Source organism: Sorghum bicolor, chromosome 5, assembly GCF_000003195.3.
Source record: "Sorghum bicolor cultivar BTx623 chromosome 5, Sorghum_bicolor_NCBIv3, whole genome shotgun sequence".
Taxonomy (NCBI): Eukaryota; Viridiplantae; Streptophyta; class Magnoliopsida; order Poales; family Poaceae; genus Sorghum; species Sorghum bicolor.
This window is the reverse complement of record NC_012874.2, coordinates 21,251,294-21,273,440: the sequence shown is the minus strand read 5'-3', so window position 1 is coordinate 21,273,440 and position 22,147 is coordinate 21,251,294. Positions and strand designations below refer to the sequence as shown.

Here is a 22,147-nt window from a genome sequence, read left to right as displayed (position 1 = left end):
AAGTGGACAAAGATGAGATCGCAAGAATGTGGAACAGGCCGCTTATGAGCTTTGTTTTACCTTAGGGTTTAGAAGACCTCGTAAAAGAGCATACATTGAAGCAATGGACGATCATGCTCAGGAATTACAAGTCTGAGTTGAATTCAAAGTGGGAAAAGAAAGGGTTGGACCCAACACAGAGGTATAAAATCTCAGCTGGTCAGTGGGCAGCGTTTCTAGAGTAGAGGAGTTCCAGTGACTTCAAAGCTTTGAGCGAATCCAAATCCAAACTCGCAAAAAGGAACAAGTACCACCACCACCTAGGGACAGGTGGTTACCAGCGCATGCTTGCCCAATGGGAGCAAGAGGATGAAGTGCAGAGGGCTAAGGGTTTGCCGGCTCTCCCCGATGTTGACGGTCCTTAATGCTTACATTTAACCATCAACTAATCATAGAAAAGGATCCAAATGCAACCAACACCTAGACTTAGGGTTTTATCTGACAGAATTCCACGAGTTTTGGTGTTTGTCTATTTCTGCAGGGGGTTATCAGGAAATATGAAAGAAAGGCCCACACGTCGGGTTTACATAGAGATATTAACGTGCCGCGCAATTCTCTACCATCTAGAAGACTCCAGAAGCAACGGGAACGAACGGGAGGCCGATCGGGCCTGGGGGCAGGGCGCCCGCCCAAGTCCCTTGGGTGCCCGCCTAGCTACAGTAACCAATCAGCTTCAACTTCGCGGATCGTGCTCCACTGACCTAAAGGACCAAGGAAAACCGTGCGATTAATGTCAGTTTGATCCGATGGCCTAGATTCATCTGAAAAGACTATATAAGCAAGGCCCCCTGGCCCCTGGAGAGCATACCTCTTCTACAGAATCAAAGCTAGGGTTTCAATTCTTCATCAAAGTAGAGAGGATCCCTCTAGTTCTTCTAGTTCTACCTCTAGTTCATCTAGATCTAGTTCTAGTTCATCTAGTTCTAGTTCTAGTTCCTCTAGTTCTAGTTCTAGTTAGTTCTAGTTGTAATCTAGAAAATAGGGAGAGAGAAGAGGAGAGCGGAGGAGGAGCCGGATCTGTCGGATCTTCCTCAACATTATACTTTTGCAACATCTGGTTCGTTCTTCATCGTTCTCCAGGTTCTTCAACTCATAATTCTTGAGTTCTTTAATTACTTTTATTTACATTCAAGTTATTTATTGGATTCCCGCTTGCATCAAGTGCTCTAGTCTTTATAACGCTAGAGTAGTAATTAATAGATTAGACGTGGTGTTTAGTCTTGCGATTACCTGGAATTGCACCCAATCCTGCGGATTGTTGTGGTAGCCTTAGGGTAGTGACAGCCCTAACGGTCGACGTATTCCACCACGTTCGGATCGGTGTTTGTAGGACCGTAGTCAGACCTTCCTAGCCCCTTCTCATCTCTTTCTGTGGTTAGTGCTCTGATGTCCCGATATAGATAATCTTGAAGTAATTCTTGATTCTTAGATCAACTAGAGAACTCTCAGGAAACTTCCTCTCTTCCCACCAAAAAATAATTATATAGTTATCCTTGGGCGATCTTGGATCTTAATTAGTACACTCACGTTCTCTGTGGAAAATCGATACTCTGGAATACTCCCGGGTGAAAGCTACATCGGTATCCGTGCGCTTGCGGATTTTTCTGTTTGCGTTTAAAATACCCAACAAGCTTTCTGGCGTCGTTGCCGGGGAACGGTAGCTGTGCTAGTTTCGAACCAAGTCGTCTGTGTATCCTTTTTCTTTTCCTTTTTTTTACCACAATCACCTTATCATTTTCACCATACCACATGGATTTCACTCTAAGCATTAATGAGCATGGAATTTATTTCATAGCCACTTCATTTACTCGATGCTCATATGCAACATCTTCCCAATCCATTGGTTTTTCCAACATCACCACATTCGAGATCTCCAAACCCCTCATCCTTTCTATTTATAAAAACTTTAAAAGGGCGGTTGTCGATACATATGTCTATAATAAATATTGCAGATCTCGTTGAGTTGATCTTGATATAGGTCAGCGTTGGAGCGGAAACCACTTCGCCGACATAAATTGATGGTTTCCCAAGGACAAGCTTAGTGTCCTAAAACAAGCACTGATCAGATCGTAACATGAGCTTTTAATTATTTGCATCATTACCTTGTGTGTTGAGCATATAAGGATAATTGTAAAAATATTCCTTCAGGTATTCTTGTCACTAACCTTTCCAGGATTGGAGCAAGAAGATCGGATGAATGACAAGCACAAGGTATGTCCAACCAATCATCATACAACATTGAATTAAACTCATCCAAACTTGAATTTTGCAAAATTCAAGCTTGGGGGAGTACTTTACATAAAACATCCTTTGCCATGTTGCTATGTTGGTTGTCCCTACCTTTGAGACATGCTCAAATACTAATCACACTACTTCACCTCCACTTGAGTAGATCTCTATAAATGCTCTCATGCTACCTTTATTTGCTTTAGTATATGTCTAGGTTTGGAGTAGTTTCATTTATCTCTTAATTAAGCATGGTGCTTAGTTTAGGGCTGATGATCTTACTTCCAAGGGTTTTTAAATCAATCTTGGTGCTTAGGTTAAAATGCCCTCCTAAATCAAATTAGACATGGTGTCTAGGTTGATCTTTGAGCCGATAGTATGCTATAGTAGATATTGGATATTTTGTTGGACTAAACCCTGTAGGAAAACTTTTAATATCGACCTGGGAAGTCCTGAGATAAACTCACATTGGAGACAAAGAGAGACGCATGAAGGTTAACAATTTACACAAGGAAGGCATAGCTCACAAGAGATGATCCATGGAGGGTGCCACAAACCGCTAAGAGAGGAAAGCTTCCACAAGGTGATACTGTACCATCACTCTTCAAGTAAGGTAACATCTTAAGGTACTTGACTATCACTTCTATAAGCTTCTCCTTCGTTCTGGCATTAACATGTATAAAAGAGACAAACATGTATGATTTTCAACTCTAGATTAACCAACCCAATAGATTCAACATGTTTAGTCCTTCCACCTTTGTGATCCCACACTCCTAATCTTATGAGCTAAAATGTCGCACACTCAATCTTTGGAAGATATATATATATATATATATATATATATATATATATATATATATATATATATATATATATATATAAAGCATAAGTATAGATAGATTATCTTTCCATTAGGTTGAGTGATCTGATCTGACGAATATTTTAAATGCTACACTCATGATCTTATTATCCATCAATTGTGTCTTGAAACTATGCTTAAGGATAGAGAAGAGCAAATACACTTTTGGTTCTGTTGGTGTTTTCCACCAACAGGGCCCATGCACTTGATCTCTGCCTTGTCTCTATGAGCAGGTACATTTCGAGCAAAATATGAAGGACTTTTATAACTCCCAGACTCCACCAAGTGAAGAACCTAGATCTACGAGCACAAACACACTGGAGATACTGGACACTCAGGCAATCACTGCCTTGGGATGCTTGAGGACGTAACTACTGGAGTAACCCCGTTGTGGAAGTAATTACTGACCTTCTGCCGGTCAAGAGAGTCAATCTAGGACACCCTGTCATCCCGATCTCCATCGGCATGGTGGACTTCCTAGAAGCACTCCGCGACTTTGGCCCCAGCGTCAACATTATGCCCAGGGTACTCTATGAAAAATTCTTTACACGTCCTTTATTAGAAATAGCCATGTGTTTGCAGCTTGCAGATCGTACGCTAAGTTTCCCAAAGGGAATATTGAAGAACCTCTGCGTCCGAGTTGGTACCTTGTACGCCCCAGCAGACTTCGTGGTGATAGAGACTGGTACTGATGAGAGGGCACCCATCATTCTAGGGAGGCCATTCCTGAACACCTCGGGAGCAGTCATCCACGCTAGTGCTGCTAAGATCAGTTTCTACATCAAGGGGACGAAGGAGACGTTTTCCTTCAAGAACAAAACTACACAAATCTCAGAGCAATCCTGACATGAACCAAGGAAGAGGACTAACAGGAGGAATAGAAACAAGCAAATGTGGACTGAGTCAGCTAAGATGGTCACTGCAGCTCAAGAAGGTCAAGATCGTCAACTCAAGTCGCCTTTCTTGATCAAGAAGGACGACCCTGGTGTTCCAAGCATCAAGTGCACAATCAACGGATATTCTTTTCACAAGACACTCTACGACACCGGATCTAACGTCAACATAATGGCCGCAGTCACTTATCAGCTCCTGCATGGAACCATGTCCCTACAACCAACATACATTCAGCTCCATATGGCAGATCAGACATTCCGAAAGATTGAAGACAAGTACGATCCACCCATCATCCTTGGAAGACCGTTCCTCAGCACCGTTAAAGCAATCATCTATATTGGAACTGGAGAAGTCCACATGCATTTCCCCTCTGAGAAGGTATGCCGCTATTTTACTTACCCTAACTATATAGTTGAAGACTCCAAGCAGGTCAGGACAAGAAGAAGACGACGCAACCGCAACCAGAGGAGGCAAATCATCAAGGATGGATGGGCAGACTACGAAGGAGAAGTAGTGAGGTCTGAAGAGATACAGCTTGAACAGAACTGTCCTGAGGAGACCGTAGCACCGAGTCAGGTGTGGAGAGATAAGATAGTTATACACGAAGAGGAAGCACCGCCGGAACCACCGACTACGCCATCCAGCGAATTCTAGGACAACTGAGAAAATGGAGAGTCCCGTTCGGAGGACTTAAAAACACCGAACGCCTTGCCAAGAGGTAAACTTGGTAGTTATCCTTTTCCTTTCAATTATTTAAAATAGTTTGCTTAGTTAATCAGGTTCATATCATCTTGAAAAGAAAATAAAAATGTTAAAAATAGTAAGCCCCATGTGAGTATGCTCATGGCATAAAACCCATAAGTACATTCACTGTGGTGGCGTAAAAATAAAATAAATATATTCATGTCCTATAAAAATGAAAATATAAAAATAATATTGTGATCCTACTAAAAAGAGTAACATTTATTGAGAAGTTCAACATGATAACGGCTAAAAGATTTTATGCTAACACTTAACCAGTTCCACAAAGCTTTGTTGTCTATTTGAGCTCCACAGAATTCAAGGATCAAAGAAGACTAGCTGACGGAGGACATCTTAATCACTGTCAGAGTGCTGCCGACATTCAAATACACCTCCGCCACCTGCTGGTTACATCACAAGGAATTACGTCAAAATCCAGCTTGGGGGAGAGCACTCCCATTTATCCAGCTAAGTGTTTCTACTCGCATTTATATTTTACTCAAATAATAAAAAGATGCATAATCATAAAAACCCAAATAAAGATTTTGTGCTTATATATATATCTTTGCTTAGTTTGCTAAATAAATAAATAAATAAAGTCTGCTATGAACCATCATGATAAGCTCTCACATGGAAATGATGAATAGTTGCTCTGCCATGACTACTTCTTAAAATTGAAATCTCTCTCAAGTTTAGGCATGACTGTTATTAATTAAGATTTGCTATAAACCTGAACTTGTGGGGAGAGTACTTGATCTAAAATATAAGTCGTTAACGGATACGATATGGGAAGGTTGAGCTGCTGTTTATCTGTTCCTAGAGATGCTAGAATTCTGGAGAATTTTCTCTTTGAAAATCTTTAAAATATTGCATGATGAGTTCCTGTATGATGACAGTTTAAATTCCTACCACAGCCATATATACATGCTTGCTAAACTTTGAGCCACACATTTACTTTTTACTGCTTATGAGCATTGAGTGTGGTCAAGCTGTGTAGACCCTTAGGAGCTTGTCATGTGGTTAAATCAAGATTCACTTGCACGTTCACTCACACATGCTACTTCTACTCTGGAAGTACCATCCACATATATCCATCCATTTCCATCTCCAGAACCACCCAAAAATATTCTACTCCTAATCCGGGAGAGAATAGCCAAAAATATTTTTGTTTTTCCCTGTGAAATTAATGCTCAAGTTATCTTGTTACTACCACTTGCTATATTATCTCATGAGATGAGTGCTCTAAAAAAAGGAGAAGAAAAAGAAAAAAAAATACGAGGAAATAAAAAGGGGCAAGTGCCCGGAACCTCGAAAGAAAAACAAAGTGAGACGAGAGGTAAAAATGGACAAGTGTCCGACAGTAGAATTAGGGGTACAAGATACCCACCTGAGAGAAAAAAAAAGAAAAGAGAATATAGAGCATCTCATTCCCCTCAAAAAGTTTCAAAAGAGCAAGAAAGGTATGTATCCCCTCAAAAGAGCATAAGTAGAATTAGACTTTCACCATTGTTATCACCATCATCACCATACACCATTCATTCGCCACACATGCACATCTTGATTTGACTTATTGACTTGTTCTTCTGGATCCATGGTTCGACTATGCAATAAATGTCTTGTAAGTACGTATTAGCTGTCTCCCACCTATGAGCTCCAGATATCAAAACCTTATTAGAGTAGGGTGAGAGAGAAGGCAATGCCACTATGTCTTGTACCAAAAATACCACATACTTTGAGAGAAGGCATACACCATTACTGCCTTGGTAAGGATCCAGAAATACCACAAAAGAGAGACTAGAGAGAGTCATACAAGGAATCTCTGAGTTTTATTTGAAAATCTACAAAAACTCTAGAGCTATAGTTAATCAAAGAACAAGAGACATGGCGCTTGACTAGACCGTTCTATCTTTTAACTGCTCAAGACACAAGTGATGGTTACAAGCCCCATGGTGGAAGGTAAAATGAGTAAGTTTAAATCTTAACAGTTTACCCTAACCCAGAGATGAGATCTTGTTTGAACGCATGTATATCTTTAAAGCATGAAACCACTGCAGAAACTCTTAAGTTCATCTTTGCTCAGGGACGAGCAAAGGTTAAGCTTGGGGGAGCTTGTTGACGGTCCTTAATGCTTACATTTAACCATCAACTAATCATAGAAAAGGATCCAAATGCAACCAACACCTAGACTTAGGGTTTTATCTGACAGAATTCCACGAGTTTTGGTGTTTGTCTATTTCTGCAGGGGGTTATCAGGAAATATGAAAGAAAGGCCCACACGTCGGGTTTACATAGAGATATTAACGTGCCGCGCAATTTTCTACCATCTAGAAGACTCCAGAAGCCACGGGAACGAACGGGAGGCCGATCGGGCCCGGGGCAGGGCGCCCGCCCAGCTACAGTAACCAATCAGCTTCAACTTCGCGGATCGTGCTCCACCGACCTAAGGGACCAAGGAAAACCGTGCGATTAATGTTGGTTTGATCCGACGGCCTAGATTCATCTGAAAAGACTATATAAGCAAGGCCCCCTGGCCCCTGGAGAGCATACCTCTTCTACAGAATCAAAGCTAGGGTTTCAATTCTTCATCCAAGTAGAGAGGATCCCTCTAGTTCTTCTAGTTCTACCTCTAGTTCATCTAGATCTAGTTCTAGTTCATCTAGTTCTAGTTCTAGTTCCTCTAGTTCTAGTTCTAGTTAGTTCTAGTTGTAATCTAGAAAATAGGGAGAGAGAAGAGGAGAGCGGAGGAGGAGCCGGATCTGTCGGATCTTCCTCAACATTATACTTTTGCAGCATCTGGTTCGTTCTTCATCGTTCTCCAGGTTCTTCAACTCATAATTCCTGAGTTCTTTAATTACTTTTATTTACATTCAAGTTATTTATTGGATTCGCGCTTCCATCAAGTGCTCTAGTCTTTATAACGCTAGAGTAGTAATTAATAGATTAGACGTGGTGTTTAGTCTTGCGATTACCTGGAATTGCACCCAATCCTGCGGATTGTTGTGGTAGCCTTAGGGTAGTGACAGCCCTAACGGTCGACGTATTCCACCACGTTCGGATCGGTGTTTGTAGGACCGTAGTAAGACCTTCCTAGCCCCCTTCTCATCTCTTTCTGTGGTTAGTGCTCTGATGTCCCGATATAGATAATCTTGAAGTAATTCTTGATTCTTAGATCAACTAGAGATCTCTCAGGAAACTTCCTCTCTTCCCACCAAAAAATAATTATATAGTTATCCTTGGGCGATCTTGGATCTTAATTAGTACACTCACGTTCTCTGTGGAAAATCGATACTTTGGAATACTCCCAGGTGAAAGCTACATCGGTATCCGTGCGCTTGCGGATTTTTCTATTTGCGTTTAAAATACTCAACACCCGACTAACTTGGTCATAGGGGCTCGCAGTGGGTTCGTGCTCAGGTACTGATAAAGAAAGCCAATTCTGGCTTGTCATTTGCTGACCCAATGGTCGAAGAGGCTACAAAGAATATTTTTAAGGTGGCAGCTAAGCAGCAAGTAGGCGAAGTTAAGCCACAAAGGGAGAAGGATGTTCTTACTATTACTTTGGGTAACCCAGAGCATCCTGGTCGTGTACGAGGCATCTCATCCAAGGAAGGATGGAAAGAAGGATTTGGACCAGAGTGGGAAGGAATGTATAGGAAATGCAATCGCTACAAGGAAGCATTGTCTAATTTTTTTAAGGAGGAGGTTAAGAAAGAAGTCAAACAGGTGATGAATAAAATGCTCTCCGATCCTCCTCCTGAGTTGATGCAGCGATTGGCGTCTGCAATGTCTAGCCAATTGAGTGGTCAGCCTCGTCAGATGTAGCTCGTGGTCACCCCGACACCATCACAACAGGCTACAGTTGTCTCAAGCAGTGTCACGTCTGCTAGAAACAAGGACCGCTATCCAGTTGACGAGATTAAAAGTCCTGTTCATTGCTCCCTAGTCATAAGGTACGGTCTTAACAAAAATCGTACAAGAGAAGTAGCCACAGGACTTGCGATCCTAGGGCGCCAGTTTCATGGTAGCAAAATTCTAGAGAACTACTGCAGGGTGGAAGTGCTGATAGTTGTCCAAGGATATGAAGATGAATGCTAGACATTCCCGATCCTGAGGGTATTGAGAAGCTGGGACAAGCTATCAAGAATTTCATTCTTTCGCCTCGACGGGACGTCCTGTTGTCTGAGCTACCACAACCATTGCCCTGAGAAGTACCGCTGACTCAAGAGTCGTCCATTCCAGATGTCTGTGGTACCATATCTCTTCTGAGTCCACCACCCTCTCCGATCTTCGCTCCACCATCCTCACCTATAATGCCTCACCCACCATCCCCGCCACCATCACCTAAACCACAACCTTCGCCAACACCACCAGAATCTTCCACACCACCACCACCCAAAAATGTCGAGACACCACCACAACCAACCAAAGATGACGAGACGACACCACTGCCACCAAAAAAGTTAAAATTTTCAGTGCCCAAATTGATTTCCCCGTACGAGCCAAAGAAGAGGAAGTCTGCTGGTACTGCCCTATTTTTGTCAGGAATTGCAATGAGTCGCACGACAAAATTAGTTGACTTGGCTAAGCACGAGAAGGAAGCGAAGAAGTCTGAACATGCTTTTGTAAATATCAGGCCACCCACTAAAGATGATTATAAATTTGTCCCTAAGAAATATGAGCTAGGCAGGTCTCTACTCACTTGGGATAAACTTAAAAAGGTCTCAGCTGGTGTAAAAAGGTTCCATCACTGGTATATAAGAGCATCTTCTGTTGGCATCGACACGATCAGTGTAGATATACCAGTAGAGGCATTTAATAGTGATTGTACAAGAGCAATTGTGACCTTCGAGGATATGTGGTTAATAATGAACCTACAAAGACTCGACGTGCACCTCATAACTATGTTTGCATTGTAAGTGTCACTCATACAATGCTTTCATGTGTTATTATTTGTGAGTTGCATTAAATTTTAATACTAACATACAAGTGCACGTTGCAGAATGCAATATGAACAGCAACAGATGTGGTACGATCTAGATTCAAGTACTAATGCTAGTAAAAGGATCGTGTATATGAGCCCAATGAGGATATGTGAGGACGAGCACACTTTCAGGATTAGAAAAGATCACGACTCCTTAAAAGGTTTGGATCCAAAAGAGCGTGAGGACGAAATACACAAGATGGAAAAGATACAAATAGCTCGTTACGGCCTCTACCTAGCCATGACAATGCTAGAGTTTTAAGAAAGGGAATTAATATTCACACCATATAACTTCCGGTAAGTGTTAGTTTGCATGCATCGTATTAATAATTAAAATGTGCACTTTGATCACAAAGTTAATTCTCTTAGGGATCACTGGATCTGCTTAATGATTAATCCCAAGCTTGGACGTGTGCATGTCCTAGACTCTACAGACTACGAACCAACAACTTATGCACCATTCATTACTCTCTTGGAATGGTAAGCAAGTGAAATATGCATACATAATTTTATAAGAGTTTGATAATAACTTGCAGAATATTTTTGATATCATAGGGCCTATAGGTATTATAAGATTAAAGGGGGAAGGTGCGAGTCAGGAATACAGGGGCAGCCTTTAAGATTCTTTTATAAGTGGCCAGTACGTATGAAAGTTTACAAAGTTATTCTCGCAATTTACATAGAATACGCATAGGATGATGTTGCAACTCACAAATATGCTCTTTTTCATTATATAGTGTTACAAGCAACCATCCGGATCGGTCCACTGTGAATTCTACGTTTGTGATTTCATGAGAGAGGGCGGAAGATATATCACTATCCCTTATAAGGTAATTAATGCTCTAAGTAATTAATGTTATTAGTTATGTATTATGAACTTTAAATATATGATGTTTTCTAACTTCCTATGCAGCAAAAAGACTTTCAAAATGCGAAGAGCATGAGTGAAGCCACTTTATACAACATAGTTGAGGACCTCTGCAAATTCATGTTGAGAGAAGTCATTCCCAGCGAAGGGAAATATCACGATCGGACCAGCGTCATGGCAAAGCCTGAATACAGAGCGCTAAGGGAGATTAGTAGGCTAAAGCTAACTCGATCTGGTTATTAGAGCAGAGGTTTCAGAGGTGAAACCTCTGATGATGCATGTAAACAGAAAAATGTGTGATCATGTTTGTAATTAATGTAACCTTATGTATAAAATAACAGTATATATACAAATGAATTGCATGTTCCAATGGTTGACATGATCTCTAGGCTTTAGTAGTTTCAATATTATGTATATATATATTATGTACATATTAAAATATAAAATAAAAAATAGGGTCTGGTGGAAAAATTTAGAAATTGACGGGAGATTTAAAAATTTTAACACAGGCGGTTATGTAATGAGAACAGCCTGTAGAAAATACATTTTTACAGGCGGGGTGGCATAACTGAACCGCCTGTAGAAAATATATTTCTACAGGGGGTGGCATAATTAAACCGCCTATAGAAATGGATTTCTACAGGCGGTTCTAGGTTACCCGCCTGTGGAAACTCTTGATTTTCCACAGGCACCTAGCGCATGCGGTTCTTCAATCCGCCTGTGGAAAGAGGTTGGGAACCTCATGTATAGTTTTTCTGTATACTAGTGATATAAAAAATGATTTTTACTCAAATAACTCTCTAAATGGTAATTTAGAGAGTAGATTTAAAAACAAAAGCTCTTGGAGATCCTCTATTAACCTGTGTAATCCACGGAATTTTGTTTGGGAATGGTAATAAGAACATTTCAATTTATGCCACAAATCATTGCAATAATAAGAATCGAGTTCTTTTCCATCAAGTCGAATCCAAGCAACCCGGGCAGAACATAAATACAAGTCGATATCAGCTATATACGCATTTATGACATTAAGACGAATTATTTGTGAAATCGATTTCCAAAAGAGCAAACATCCGGTCGACACGTCGACGCCAAACGCAAATAGAGAGCTTCCCATAACCCCCCCACTCCCCGGCCAGACAAAACAAGCGGCCGGAGACCTGGCCTGGCTTCCCACCCGGCCCGGTCACCTCCCTCTCTCGTCACCAGCAGCTCCCCCTCTACTAAAACGTGGGCATTAACAAGGACCCCCCACCCCAAGGAGGAGAAGGAGGAGGCATGGACCTCCAATGGCGACCCTGCCGACCTCGCACCGGCCCCTCCCCCTCTCCACCGTACCATCATACTATATCCCGGCCACGCATATATATACATATATATATCGCCGAATAGTGTGCACGGTCTCTCCTATGCTTTCTCTCAAGTCCTAGGTGCTACCTCCCTCACTAGAATTCCCGGCCGTACGTCCCCTCACTAGAAAGAATTCTTGTTGCAAGTACTACACCATCACCATGATCTGTCTCTACACGCTGTGGCTAGCGGCATGCTGCCTCCTCCTCCTCTTGTACAGCGTCCGATTCAGGTCCGGCTTCAGCCATGGCAGCGGGCCCAGGAGCTACCCGATGATTGGGTGCCTGATCGCCTTCTACCAGAACCGGTGGCGGCTGCTGGACTGGTACACCGAGCTGCTGGCGGCGTCGCCGACGCAGACGATCGTGGTGGACCGTCTCGGCGCGCGGCGGACCGTGGTGACCGCGAACCCGGCCAACGTGGAGCACATCCTCAAGAGCAACTTCGGCAACTACCCCAAGGGGAAGCCCTTCACCGACATCCTCGGCGACCTGCTCGGTACAGGCATCTTCAACGTTGACGGCGAGCTGTGGTACGCGCAGCGGAAGCTGGTGAGCCACGAGTTCTCGGCGCGCGCGCTCCGGGACCTGGAGTTTGCCGTGCTCGAGGACGAGGCGCGGGAGCGGCTCGTCCCGGCGCTGTCCCTGGCCGCGGCGCGCGGCGGCGTGGTTGACATGCAGGACTTGCTCCGCCGCTTCTCCTTCGACGTCATCTGCCGCGTGTCGCTGGGCGTTGACCCCGGGTGCCTGGACCCGGCATTGCCCGAGGCGCCCAGGCTGGCCGCGGCGTTCGACGCGGCGGCCGGGATCATCGCCAGGCGCGGCGCAGCCCCCGTAGCCGCCGTGTGGAAGGCGAAGCGCGCGCTGGACGTGGGCTCCGAGCGCCGGCTCCGCGAGGAGATCAGGGTCATCCACGAGGCCGTCATGGACCTCATCCACATCCGCAAGAAGGAGCGCGGCCTGCAGCAGCTGCAGGAGGTCAACGCCGGCGGGAGGAGCGACCTGCTGTCGCGGATGATCGAATGCGGGTACCCCGACGAGGCGATCCGCGACATGGTGATCAGCTTCATCATGGCCGGGCGCGACACCACGTCGTCGGCGCTGACGTGGTTCTTCTGGCTGCTCACCCGCCACCGCGACGTGGAGCGGGAGGTCCTGTGGGACATCACCACGGCCACGGGCGGCAGCCACGCCGCTGGCGGGCAGGGCAAGATGCGCGTGCTCCACGCCGCGCTGTGCGAGACCATGCGGCTGTACCCGCCCGTGGCGTGGGACTCGAAGCACGCGGCGGCCGGGGACGTCCTCCCCGACGGCACCCGCGTGGAGCGCGGTGACCGCGTCACCTACTTCCAGTACGGGATGGGGCGGATGGAGTCCATCTGGGGCGCCGACGCCGCCGAGTTCAGCCTGCAGCGCTGGCTGTCCCTGCCCGAGGACAACGTGACGCCTCCCCCCGCCGCGGTTGCCGCCGGCGTATCGCCGTTCAAGTACCCGGTGTTCCAGGCGGGGCCACGGACGTGCCTGGGCAAGGAGATGGCGTTCGTGCAGATGAAGTTCGTGGCCAGCACCGTGCTCCGCCGGTTCGAGCTCGTCCCCGTCGACGAGGGCCGCGTGCCGGTGTTCGTGCCCCTGATGACGGCGCACATGGCGGGCGGGCTCAACGTGACGGTGAGGAGCAGACGGGAACCACCCATTGCCGCCGCTGCAGCTGCGTCGTCTGGGAATTCGAATTGAATACTCGTCCCATCCCATCCCCGGCCAGTAAAATACTTAACACTCCTCATGTAAGTACGACAAATTGAAATCAGGATTGTTTAGTTCCTACTATACTCCATTAGTGTTGTTATTGAAATTAAAATTCATGAGGACGCCACGTACTGTTTTTGCTGCTTATTACAGACAAGCAGTGTACACTTTTGTACGATATGGATCATCATCATCATATGAAAGAGATACACAGCAAGCATACATATTTGCAGCTATCCAGCAAAGATACGCACATATATATGTATATAATAATAATAATAATAAACCATTATTTCTGTTCACAAACAATCAATTGTATCTATCTTATCAATCAATATATATATATATATATATAAACATAAATATATTGTCCACATCACGAATTGGATGGATCATGCATGTGGGTGTAAGATCAACTTCGAGAAGACGTAACAAGTTTGCTGATCATGGCAAGCACGATGAATAATATGGAGTATATTTCGCTCGCTCTGGTATAGTAGACGACCACTCCGATCCAACACGTTTTATTTATTTATTTATATATATAATATATATCTCTCTCTTATTTCTACCCCCACAAAGTTCACTGCATACTACGCTACGCATACAGGGACTCCGGACTGGCATCAAATTCTTAAAAATTACTGTACTAAACACGGGTCTTGGAATCAAAATAAAATCAAACGTGCCCGAAAACGTTGTCATCTATCGGTCTTGAGAGATGTGTTTCACCAACTAGCTAGCTAGCTACTATTATTATATATGTATATATTTTTTAGGGGGCCAGGACAAACTGGCCTTTTGCTGAACGCATGCATGTTTTCGCCATGTGCGCGCAATTGCAGGTTTCTTTTAGTTTGCGATGCAAAGAGAGAAGACGACGATGGACTAGTAGCGTGCGTGATGTGAGTTGTGGAAAGTTGACGGGCCTGTTTGCTAAGAATAATTATGCGCATAATTAAGGGTGTTAGTTGAAGGACGGACGCGCGTGCCCACGACGAAAGTTAGCCGTCGCCGTTGCAGGAACCGGAAGCCACACGCACGCACACGCACGTTGTGGAAAGAACCATGACCAAGCTAAGCTAAGCTAAGCTAGCCAGGCCGGCCGGGCCGGCTGAGCCAGCCAGCCAAGGGCGAGAGTGCGAGCTAGCTAGCTAGCTCCGATCCATCATGTTTGACGGTGCCCGGAGTAGAGAAATGAGTTTCCGCGTTGGTTCCATGACGCATCATGGACCACGTGCAGAATATAGTGGCCAACCGCATCGCCATCGCAATCTCGATGTGCCGTACCTTCACACGGAACTGTGTCTGCGCGCTGTGCATAGCTAGCAAGGGTCATGCTCATGCGCGAGGCCGGTGTGAATATACGTGTCCATCCAGTAAGGCCTTGTTAGTTCCAAAATATTTTGCAAAATCGACATTGTAGCTTTTTCGTTTGTATTTGACAAATATTATCCAATCATAGACTAACTAGGTTCAAAAGATTCGTTACGTCAATTTCGACCAAACTGTGCAATTGGTTTTTATTTTTATATATATTTAATACTTTATGCATGTGTCTAAAGATTCGATGTGACGGGGAATCTAAAAAATTTTGTAAAATTTTTTAGGAACTAAACAAGGCCAAGATTTCTGGATTCGGCTACTATAGCATTTTTATTTGTATTTGGTAAGTATTATGTAATTATAGACTGACTAGTTCAAAAAATTCATCAGATAAATTATACAGTTAATTATTTTTGTATCTATATTTAATATTTTATTTATGTGTCCAAATATTTGATGTGATGAAGAATCTTGATTTTTTTTAACTAGACAAGATCCAATTAGTCGTTGATGACGATGCTGGGGACAAGAATTAGTCCACATGCGGCTAGCTCATATAGTTGCATTAATTTGGGGCCTAACGGCCAATTGGAATTGCTAGTTAGTAGTAGTGTGTTGAAATATTGGCGCGCTTACGATGCCAATAGTATATGTATGACAAATTTCACGAGCGGCGGATTGATCATGGCACTGTTTTAATTTTCGTTTAGCGTTATTGTGGTGTACTGCAGTTTATAACAAACACAGTAAAGTGTCTACTTCACCTATTACAACGGTCCCCTCTCCGACCTGCATGCTAGAAATTTCAAACATTGAGCCTCTATATCTCATCCAAAAACATTGGTTGACAAGTTGGTTTTTTCTGATAGTTTTCTATGTCACGGGGTTTTTTTCCACATGTGTGGCCTCTCCATGTCCTTTTCTCTTTCTTTTAAGTTGTTACTTCACCTGTCGCTAGCTAGCAGCACTCCAATTGTTTTTTCCATCCTCTTCTTCTCTTTTATTAGTAAATGTGTTATGAGGCCTACATTATCTCCGTCACCTCTTTCATCTCATGCCATGCTGTGAAAATTGAAATAATCTCTATTGATACATAGAGTTACTTATACAACAAACATAGTATAGTGTCGACATCACCTAATATAATGGTCCCCTTCGACCATGCTAGAAACTTCAAACGACAAGGCTCACCCGAAAACATTGGTTGACAAGTTAGTCTTTCTCGAGGGTTTTCTGTGGCACAGGGGTTTTCCCCACATGTGCGCCCTCACGTTTTAATTTGTTGCTTCACCCGTCACTAGCTACCTCCCCATTTGTTTTATTTAATTTCCCCATCCTCCTCACCACCATCACCTCTTCACTACTGATCATTGTTAGCTAGGCTACCCAGCCGCTCATCGTTGCAATACCATCTCACACACAATGATGTGAAATAATCCTTGTTAATTGCACGTTCCCTTGCACGTGAACATATGTAGAGTAGAGATAAGAGAGACTATGCATATATATGGTATCTACGTACGTGCGTAGGTTGTTTATCAACCACATAATGGTTTGACTAGTAGCTAGCAAAGGCACAGGCCAAAAATCCAGAGGAAGATGTGGAGCCTGTTAACGATGCTGCTCATAGGAAACACCAAATTTTGCCAGTGGTGCTCTGGAGAAATGGAGCTATCCATAGGTCACATGTGCTTAACTTGGAGTCCTAGGACCACACTGCAATTCTACACACCAACAATATCGAGGTAGATGCAAATTAAGTTCTTGACGATGAGGTGGTCTACAAAGAGGATCTATTCTAGGGAATTTAAGCAAGGGATCGGATAATGAGAGTAACAAAGAAAAAGGTAGGAGTAACATGCCAATAGCGAAATGAGGAGAAAGGATCTCTGTTTTAGAGGGCTCATAGTCACAGGGGCTTTCTCCTCTACTAGACCTCTACTAACTCCTGCACTTTTCACGGCACTATATGCTGAAGTCCCTTTGTTCTCTCCTGTGAAGTCCATGATAGTTCTTGAATCATAGTATAGATACAAACGACACTTATGAGTACACACACAACCCCACCTTTCTGAGAACCTTCAAAATACTAACACTCAGCCGATAGCTCTCAATATCGATGGAGTCGCCGCAAGAGTGTCAATGTCGACCGACCTGTGGCTACCAATGCAATGAAGGGTGCCTTTAAATCTTAAAATGATTCCAAAAAATTACTACCAACCGAGTTAGATATGGGACTTAAATCTGGAAGTATATGTTCAACCACAATGAAGCCAACTAGCTAGCTAAGCTAGGGTACACTTAGATCTAATTGACTGCCTGACGATTGTAAGTCATGTGAAGAACCAGAAGTGCATATACGATAGAAAAACTGCAACAGGTTCTAGTATAAAATTGGTTCATCATGTTCTTAGTACCACGCGGTGGTTAGTCATCAGAAGATATAAATGATCATCAGACCCTCGTAGGAACCGTGATCTCATCCCCAGATTTTGCTTGGCTGTATTGGCCTCTTTTTGTAATTATCTAAACATTATTTAGGGTTGGGCAGCGGACTTGCCGCACATCGTAGGTCAATTAGCTTTATTTATGGTTGGTTAGTCTGCAGGAACCAATGTGCTGTAGTGAAGAAAAACTGACTTCACTAGTGTTGCGTCCTGACGACTTGTTTTTTACAGCAACTGATGCGTGATGGACCACATATATGCAGAATATTTCCAACTGACACCTCGGATCCCAATCTCGATGCATGGCTTTCACACAGTAGAACTGCACAAAATCATGTACTACAGGATGTGCATATATGCAGCAGAAACTTGTTGTAGTTGAGGTAGAAAAAAAGGAAGGTTAATATAACTAAATTGGTATGTCTATTGAGTTGGAAAATATAATTGCTATGGATTAAATTTAGCAATCTCTGGAAAGTGAAAAGCAAACGAGCCAATGGCGTGCAAACTATTGTACTACCCGATCATGCAAGGCACTTTGATTATCGAAAATGTCCATTTCCATCTAGAAACTAAAAGTAGTCGCACTCTAATCTAGAAATTTCATTTAATGTACCCCTAAATTCGATTACAAAAAGTTTGTATTGCATATGGGACCTCATGTCACCTGATTTTTCCTACAATGACCGGCACTTCCACATCTATCTGCCTTCTGTTCTTCCTCATGTTTTCTATGGCACATACAATTAGTGGATTAGTGCTCTATTTCCTCTCTCACTATCTTTGCTTGCCACTCAACCTGCTTTCCACCCCAAGGCATACCTTATCATAACACCCCTGTACCCATCATTGCTTCTTAATTTGACCTCCTCCGCACAGTAGCTGATGTGCTCTCAGCACTGCTTCTGTTATTGTCAATGGAAAAACCAGTATAGTTACCTGGCCACGTGAAAACTACTGTCCCATACTTAGCTTGGACTTTAGTGTTGTCTTTGACCGGAGGCCGACTTGGCCTCGTGGTGACCGAAGAGTAACGTGAGAGTGAGTGGTGGTTGCAGTATGGAATGCCGTGGCTGCTTTACTCACAGGGGAGACTATATATATATTTACAGTGCTCGGGTTACAAAGGGTGGACCAAGATATCCCTAGTTTACCCTTGATACCAAAAGTATTTCTAATATATGGTAGGGGCGTTTTGGTCATTTTAGCTTGAACGTGATTAGAGATTGGATTTGACTTCCATTAGGCTAGTTTTAATGCATGTTTTATTAGAGTGTCATGCACATTAAATAGGGTGCCACATAAGCAAAGTTACGGACTTAGCAGAGTCATTAAATGAAGGAGTTTCATCAGATAAGAGAGGAGTTTCATCCTCATATGGCTCGATTACCTAGTTTGTAGTCTTGGCAACTGTGCCATGAAACTATGCATTGAGACTGGCCTTAGGCTAGTCTCAATGCATGTTTCATGAGAGTGTCATGTACATTAAATAGGGTGCCACATAAGCAAACTTGGCAGGGTCATTAAATGAAGGAGTTTCATCAGATAAGAGAGGAGTTTGATCCACATGGAACTCATATGGCACGGTTACCTAGTTTATAGTCTTGGTAACTATGTCATAAAACTATACATTAAGATTGGCCTTAGGGTGCACATAAGTTCAGGTCTAATTGGTTTGCTCGTTGAATTTCTCACCTCACCTCTCTCAGCAAAGCTAGCCTAGCCAAGTGAGCCAAATTGGTTTTGTCGGTGATATAGATCCAAGATAACTCACCATATGTATTTCAGTCTAATACTATATCCTAGTGGACCAAATTCAATGCGGATGAGGCCCACTAAACCAGGGCACATTATCAGGCGAGGTGGACAAGAAACCTAACCTAAAGGAAATGGATGCAAGCTCCTACGCATGGAGATACGATAGATTAGTTGTTATACTTTCCTTGTAACAAACATCCCCTATAAACTTGAGCATATAAGAGATGAGATATACTCCAATCTGGACATATGTAGGGTACCATATACCTCAAACAATATAAACTTTGTGTCTCTGTCCTCTTCTGATTCCCGGTGCATAATGCATTATTCCATATTGCTAGGTGGTGTGCGAGGTAGGGGCCTTTTCCGCACAGATTCATTGTGTTTCAGATGGGTCTCATCTTTAACTCCGATGACGTTGAGAAGATGCAATTGAGACCCAAGATCATCTTTGGCAACCTAGACTTTGTTGCCGACTAGCTCACGAGCTTACATCTATAAGAATCCAAACCACCCATGCAAGACGATGAACAACCGCCTTCCCTATGCATGTTCCTCACCAGGCTCGAGGACATCGTGGAAGCTAGGCCTTTGGTGCTAGCCCACTGTTGACATTTACTAACGTCATCACTAAAAATAGAGATAAACCCTACTCTTAGTAACAACACCAGAAATGCACAGTATTTAATTAACTTGTCAAATAGCAACTAACCAATCAAATATTCCTAAGCACAAAGTAGGTTGTCATCCCTAATTATATTGCCTTTTTCTAATGGAGGTACAACAGCAGCTAATTGAGCTAATTGTGATTCTAACATTTTATTGAGACTATGTTGATTCTTTATAGCAGAAGCAAATGTATCCATCCTAGTATGTATATTTTCCAAAGTTTTAACATTTGATGCTAGTTTCCTAGTCATTTGATCTAGCAGTTTGGATTGACTAGCAACTAATTCTCTTAAAGGTGGAAAATTGTTATTAAAATTATTACCTTGGTTGTTACCTTGGTAATTACCTTATCGGGGGTTGTTGATTCCAGCCTTGATTTTGTTGAGGATGATAGTAGGTGTTATTGTTGATGAAGTTCACGTGCTCTTGCAGTGTAGGGCAACTGGTGGCTGAGTGCCCGTAGTCTCCACATTCTTCACATGTCACATGAGAATCATTGATGTGCATGACTTCCTTCTTCTCTATGTCGAGCTTCTTCATGATGAGGTCTAGCTTGGCAGTGACCATGTCATCAAAGTGCTTTCATCAAGAAAAGGTTCATCCAAGATAATTTTATGATGGTTCAGCAGACTGTTCGATTCCTTCATTCTCAAAAGCAGCCCAGAATCCTATTGAAGCTTGACATTACTAAAGCCTTTGACTCAGTGTCTTGGGCCTTCCTCTTGGAGGTGCTTAGAAAATTGGGCTTTGGGTCTCGCTGGTGTGAATTGATTTGTGGTCTACTTTCATCTTCTTCCACCCAAGTACTCTTAAATGGCATCCCAGGTCAAGCCATTCTGCACAGAAGGGGTTTGAGGCAGGGAGATCCGTTATCGCCTATGCTCTTTATCCTTTTTATGGATGTGTTAAACCGAATGTTCACAAGGGCTTCTGAGGTTGGGTTGCTACTGCCTTTGTCGAGTAGACCTATCCAGCATAGAATTTCCCTGTATGCGGATGATGTTGCCATTTTTCTTCGGCCTAATGCAGCTGACATTAACCTATCCCTTCAGCTTCTGGATTTATTTGGGGAAGCAGCCGGCCTCAGGACCAATGTCCAAAAAAGTAATGTGCTGCCTATTCGGTGTACTGAGGATAATTTGGCGCTTATTCAAAATCTGCTACCGTGTGAGATACTAGATTTCCCCTGCAAGTATTTGGGTCTTCCCCTGACCACCAAGAAGCTGACTAAGGAGCAGGTCCAACCCATCATCGACAAAATTGCAGATCAGCTCCCTGGGTGGAAGGCTGATTTGATGACCCGGGCTGGCAGAGCTATTCAAGTACAGTATGTTCTCACAGGAATTCTGGTTTATGTGGCAATGGCTACAGAGCTCCCTCCTTGGGCTCTCAAAGCCATAGATAAGATTAGAAGGGCTTTCCTGTGGAGAGGCAGAAAGGAGGCAAAGGGGGGGCACTGTCTCATTGCTTGGCCCAAAGTGTGTCGCCCCCGAGAGCTCGGTGGGCTTGGGATTGCTGATCTGAAGACCTTATGCATTGCTTTGAAAGCACGTTGGCCGTGGCTCAAGAGAAGCGAGCCCAACAAGCCGTGGGCAAACCTTCCGATCCAAGTCAGTAGAGAGGTAGCAGCCCTCCTCTCCATGGCTGTTACAACTGTGGTTGGAAATGGATCTAATACACTCTTTTGGAAAGACAGATGGCTGGATGGCAAAAGCATCCAGGATATTGCGCCTTTGGTCCATGCACTGGTTTCTAAAAGAAGAGCAAGTAGACGTTCTGTGCTCGAAGCTTTGTCTGGAGATAAGTGGATTGAGGACTTGCAGGGAGGATATTGCGCCTTTGGTCTATGCACTGGTTTCTAAACACTATGGAACTAAATGAGGAAACTCCTGATAGGCACATCTGGAGGCTTTCTTCATCAAGGGCTTATTCTGCAAAGAGTGCTTATGCTACCCTTTTCCAAGGCGCTATCCTTTTTGAACCTTTTGAGAGAATCTGGAAATCCTGGGCTCCCCCTAAGTGTAAATTTTTCATGTGGCTTGTTGCCCACAACAGATGCTGGACTGCGGACAGATTGGTTAAGAGGGGGCTACCTCATCCAGATCATTGTCGCCTTTGTGATCAAGAAGTGGAAGATATTCAGCACCTTCTCGTGGGATGTGTCTTCTCTAGAGACTTTTGGTTCTCCCTCTTGTCACGCTTTGGCTTTGCTGCACTTGCTCCTCAACCTTCTGACCAATCCTT

General features: G+C 43.6%; 1 protein-coding gene across 1 annotated transcript; it reads left to right on the top strand.

Moving 5' to 3' along the window:
- On the top strand, window positions 11,792–13,948 carry LOC110435249 (cytochrome P450 94B3-like). Its single transcript, XM_021460658.1, has one exon. The coding sequence runs from the start codon at window positions 12,120–12,122 to the stop codon at window positions 13,689–13,691; it is 1,572 nt and encodes a 523-aa protein (XP_021316333.1). The 5' UTR covers window positions 11,792–12,119; the 3' UTR covers window positions 13,692–13,948.

Excerpts from the sequence above, each read along its gene's own strand:
- LOC110435249 (XM_021460658.1), top strand. The coding sequence starts at position 12,120 with ATGATCTGTCTCTACACGCTGTGGCTAGCGGCATGCTGCCTCCTCCTC.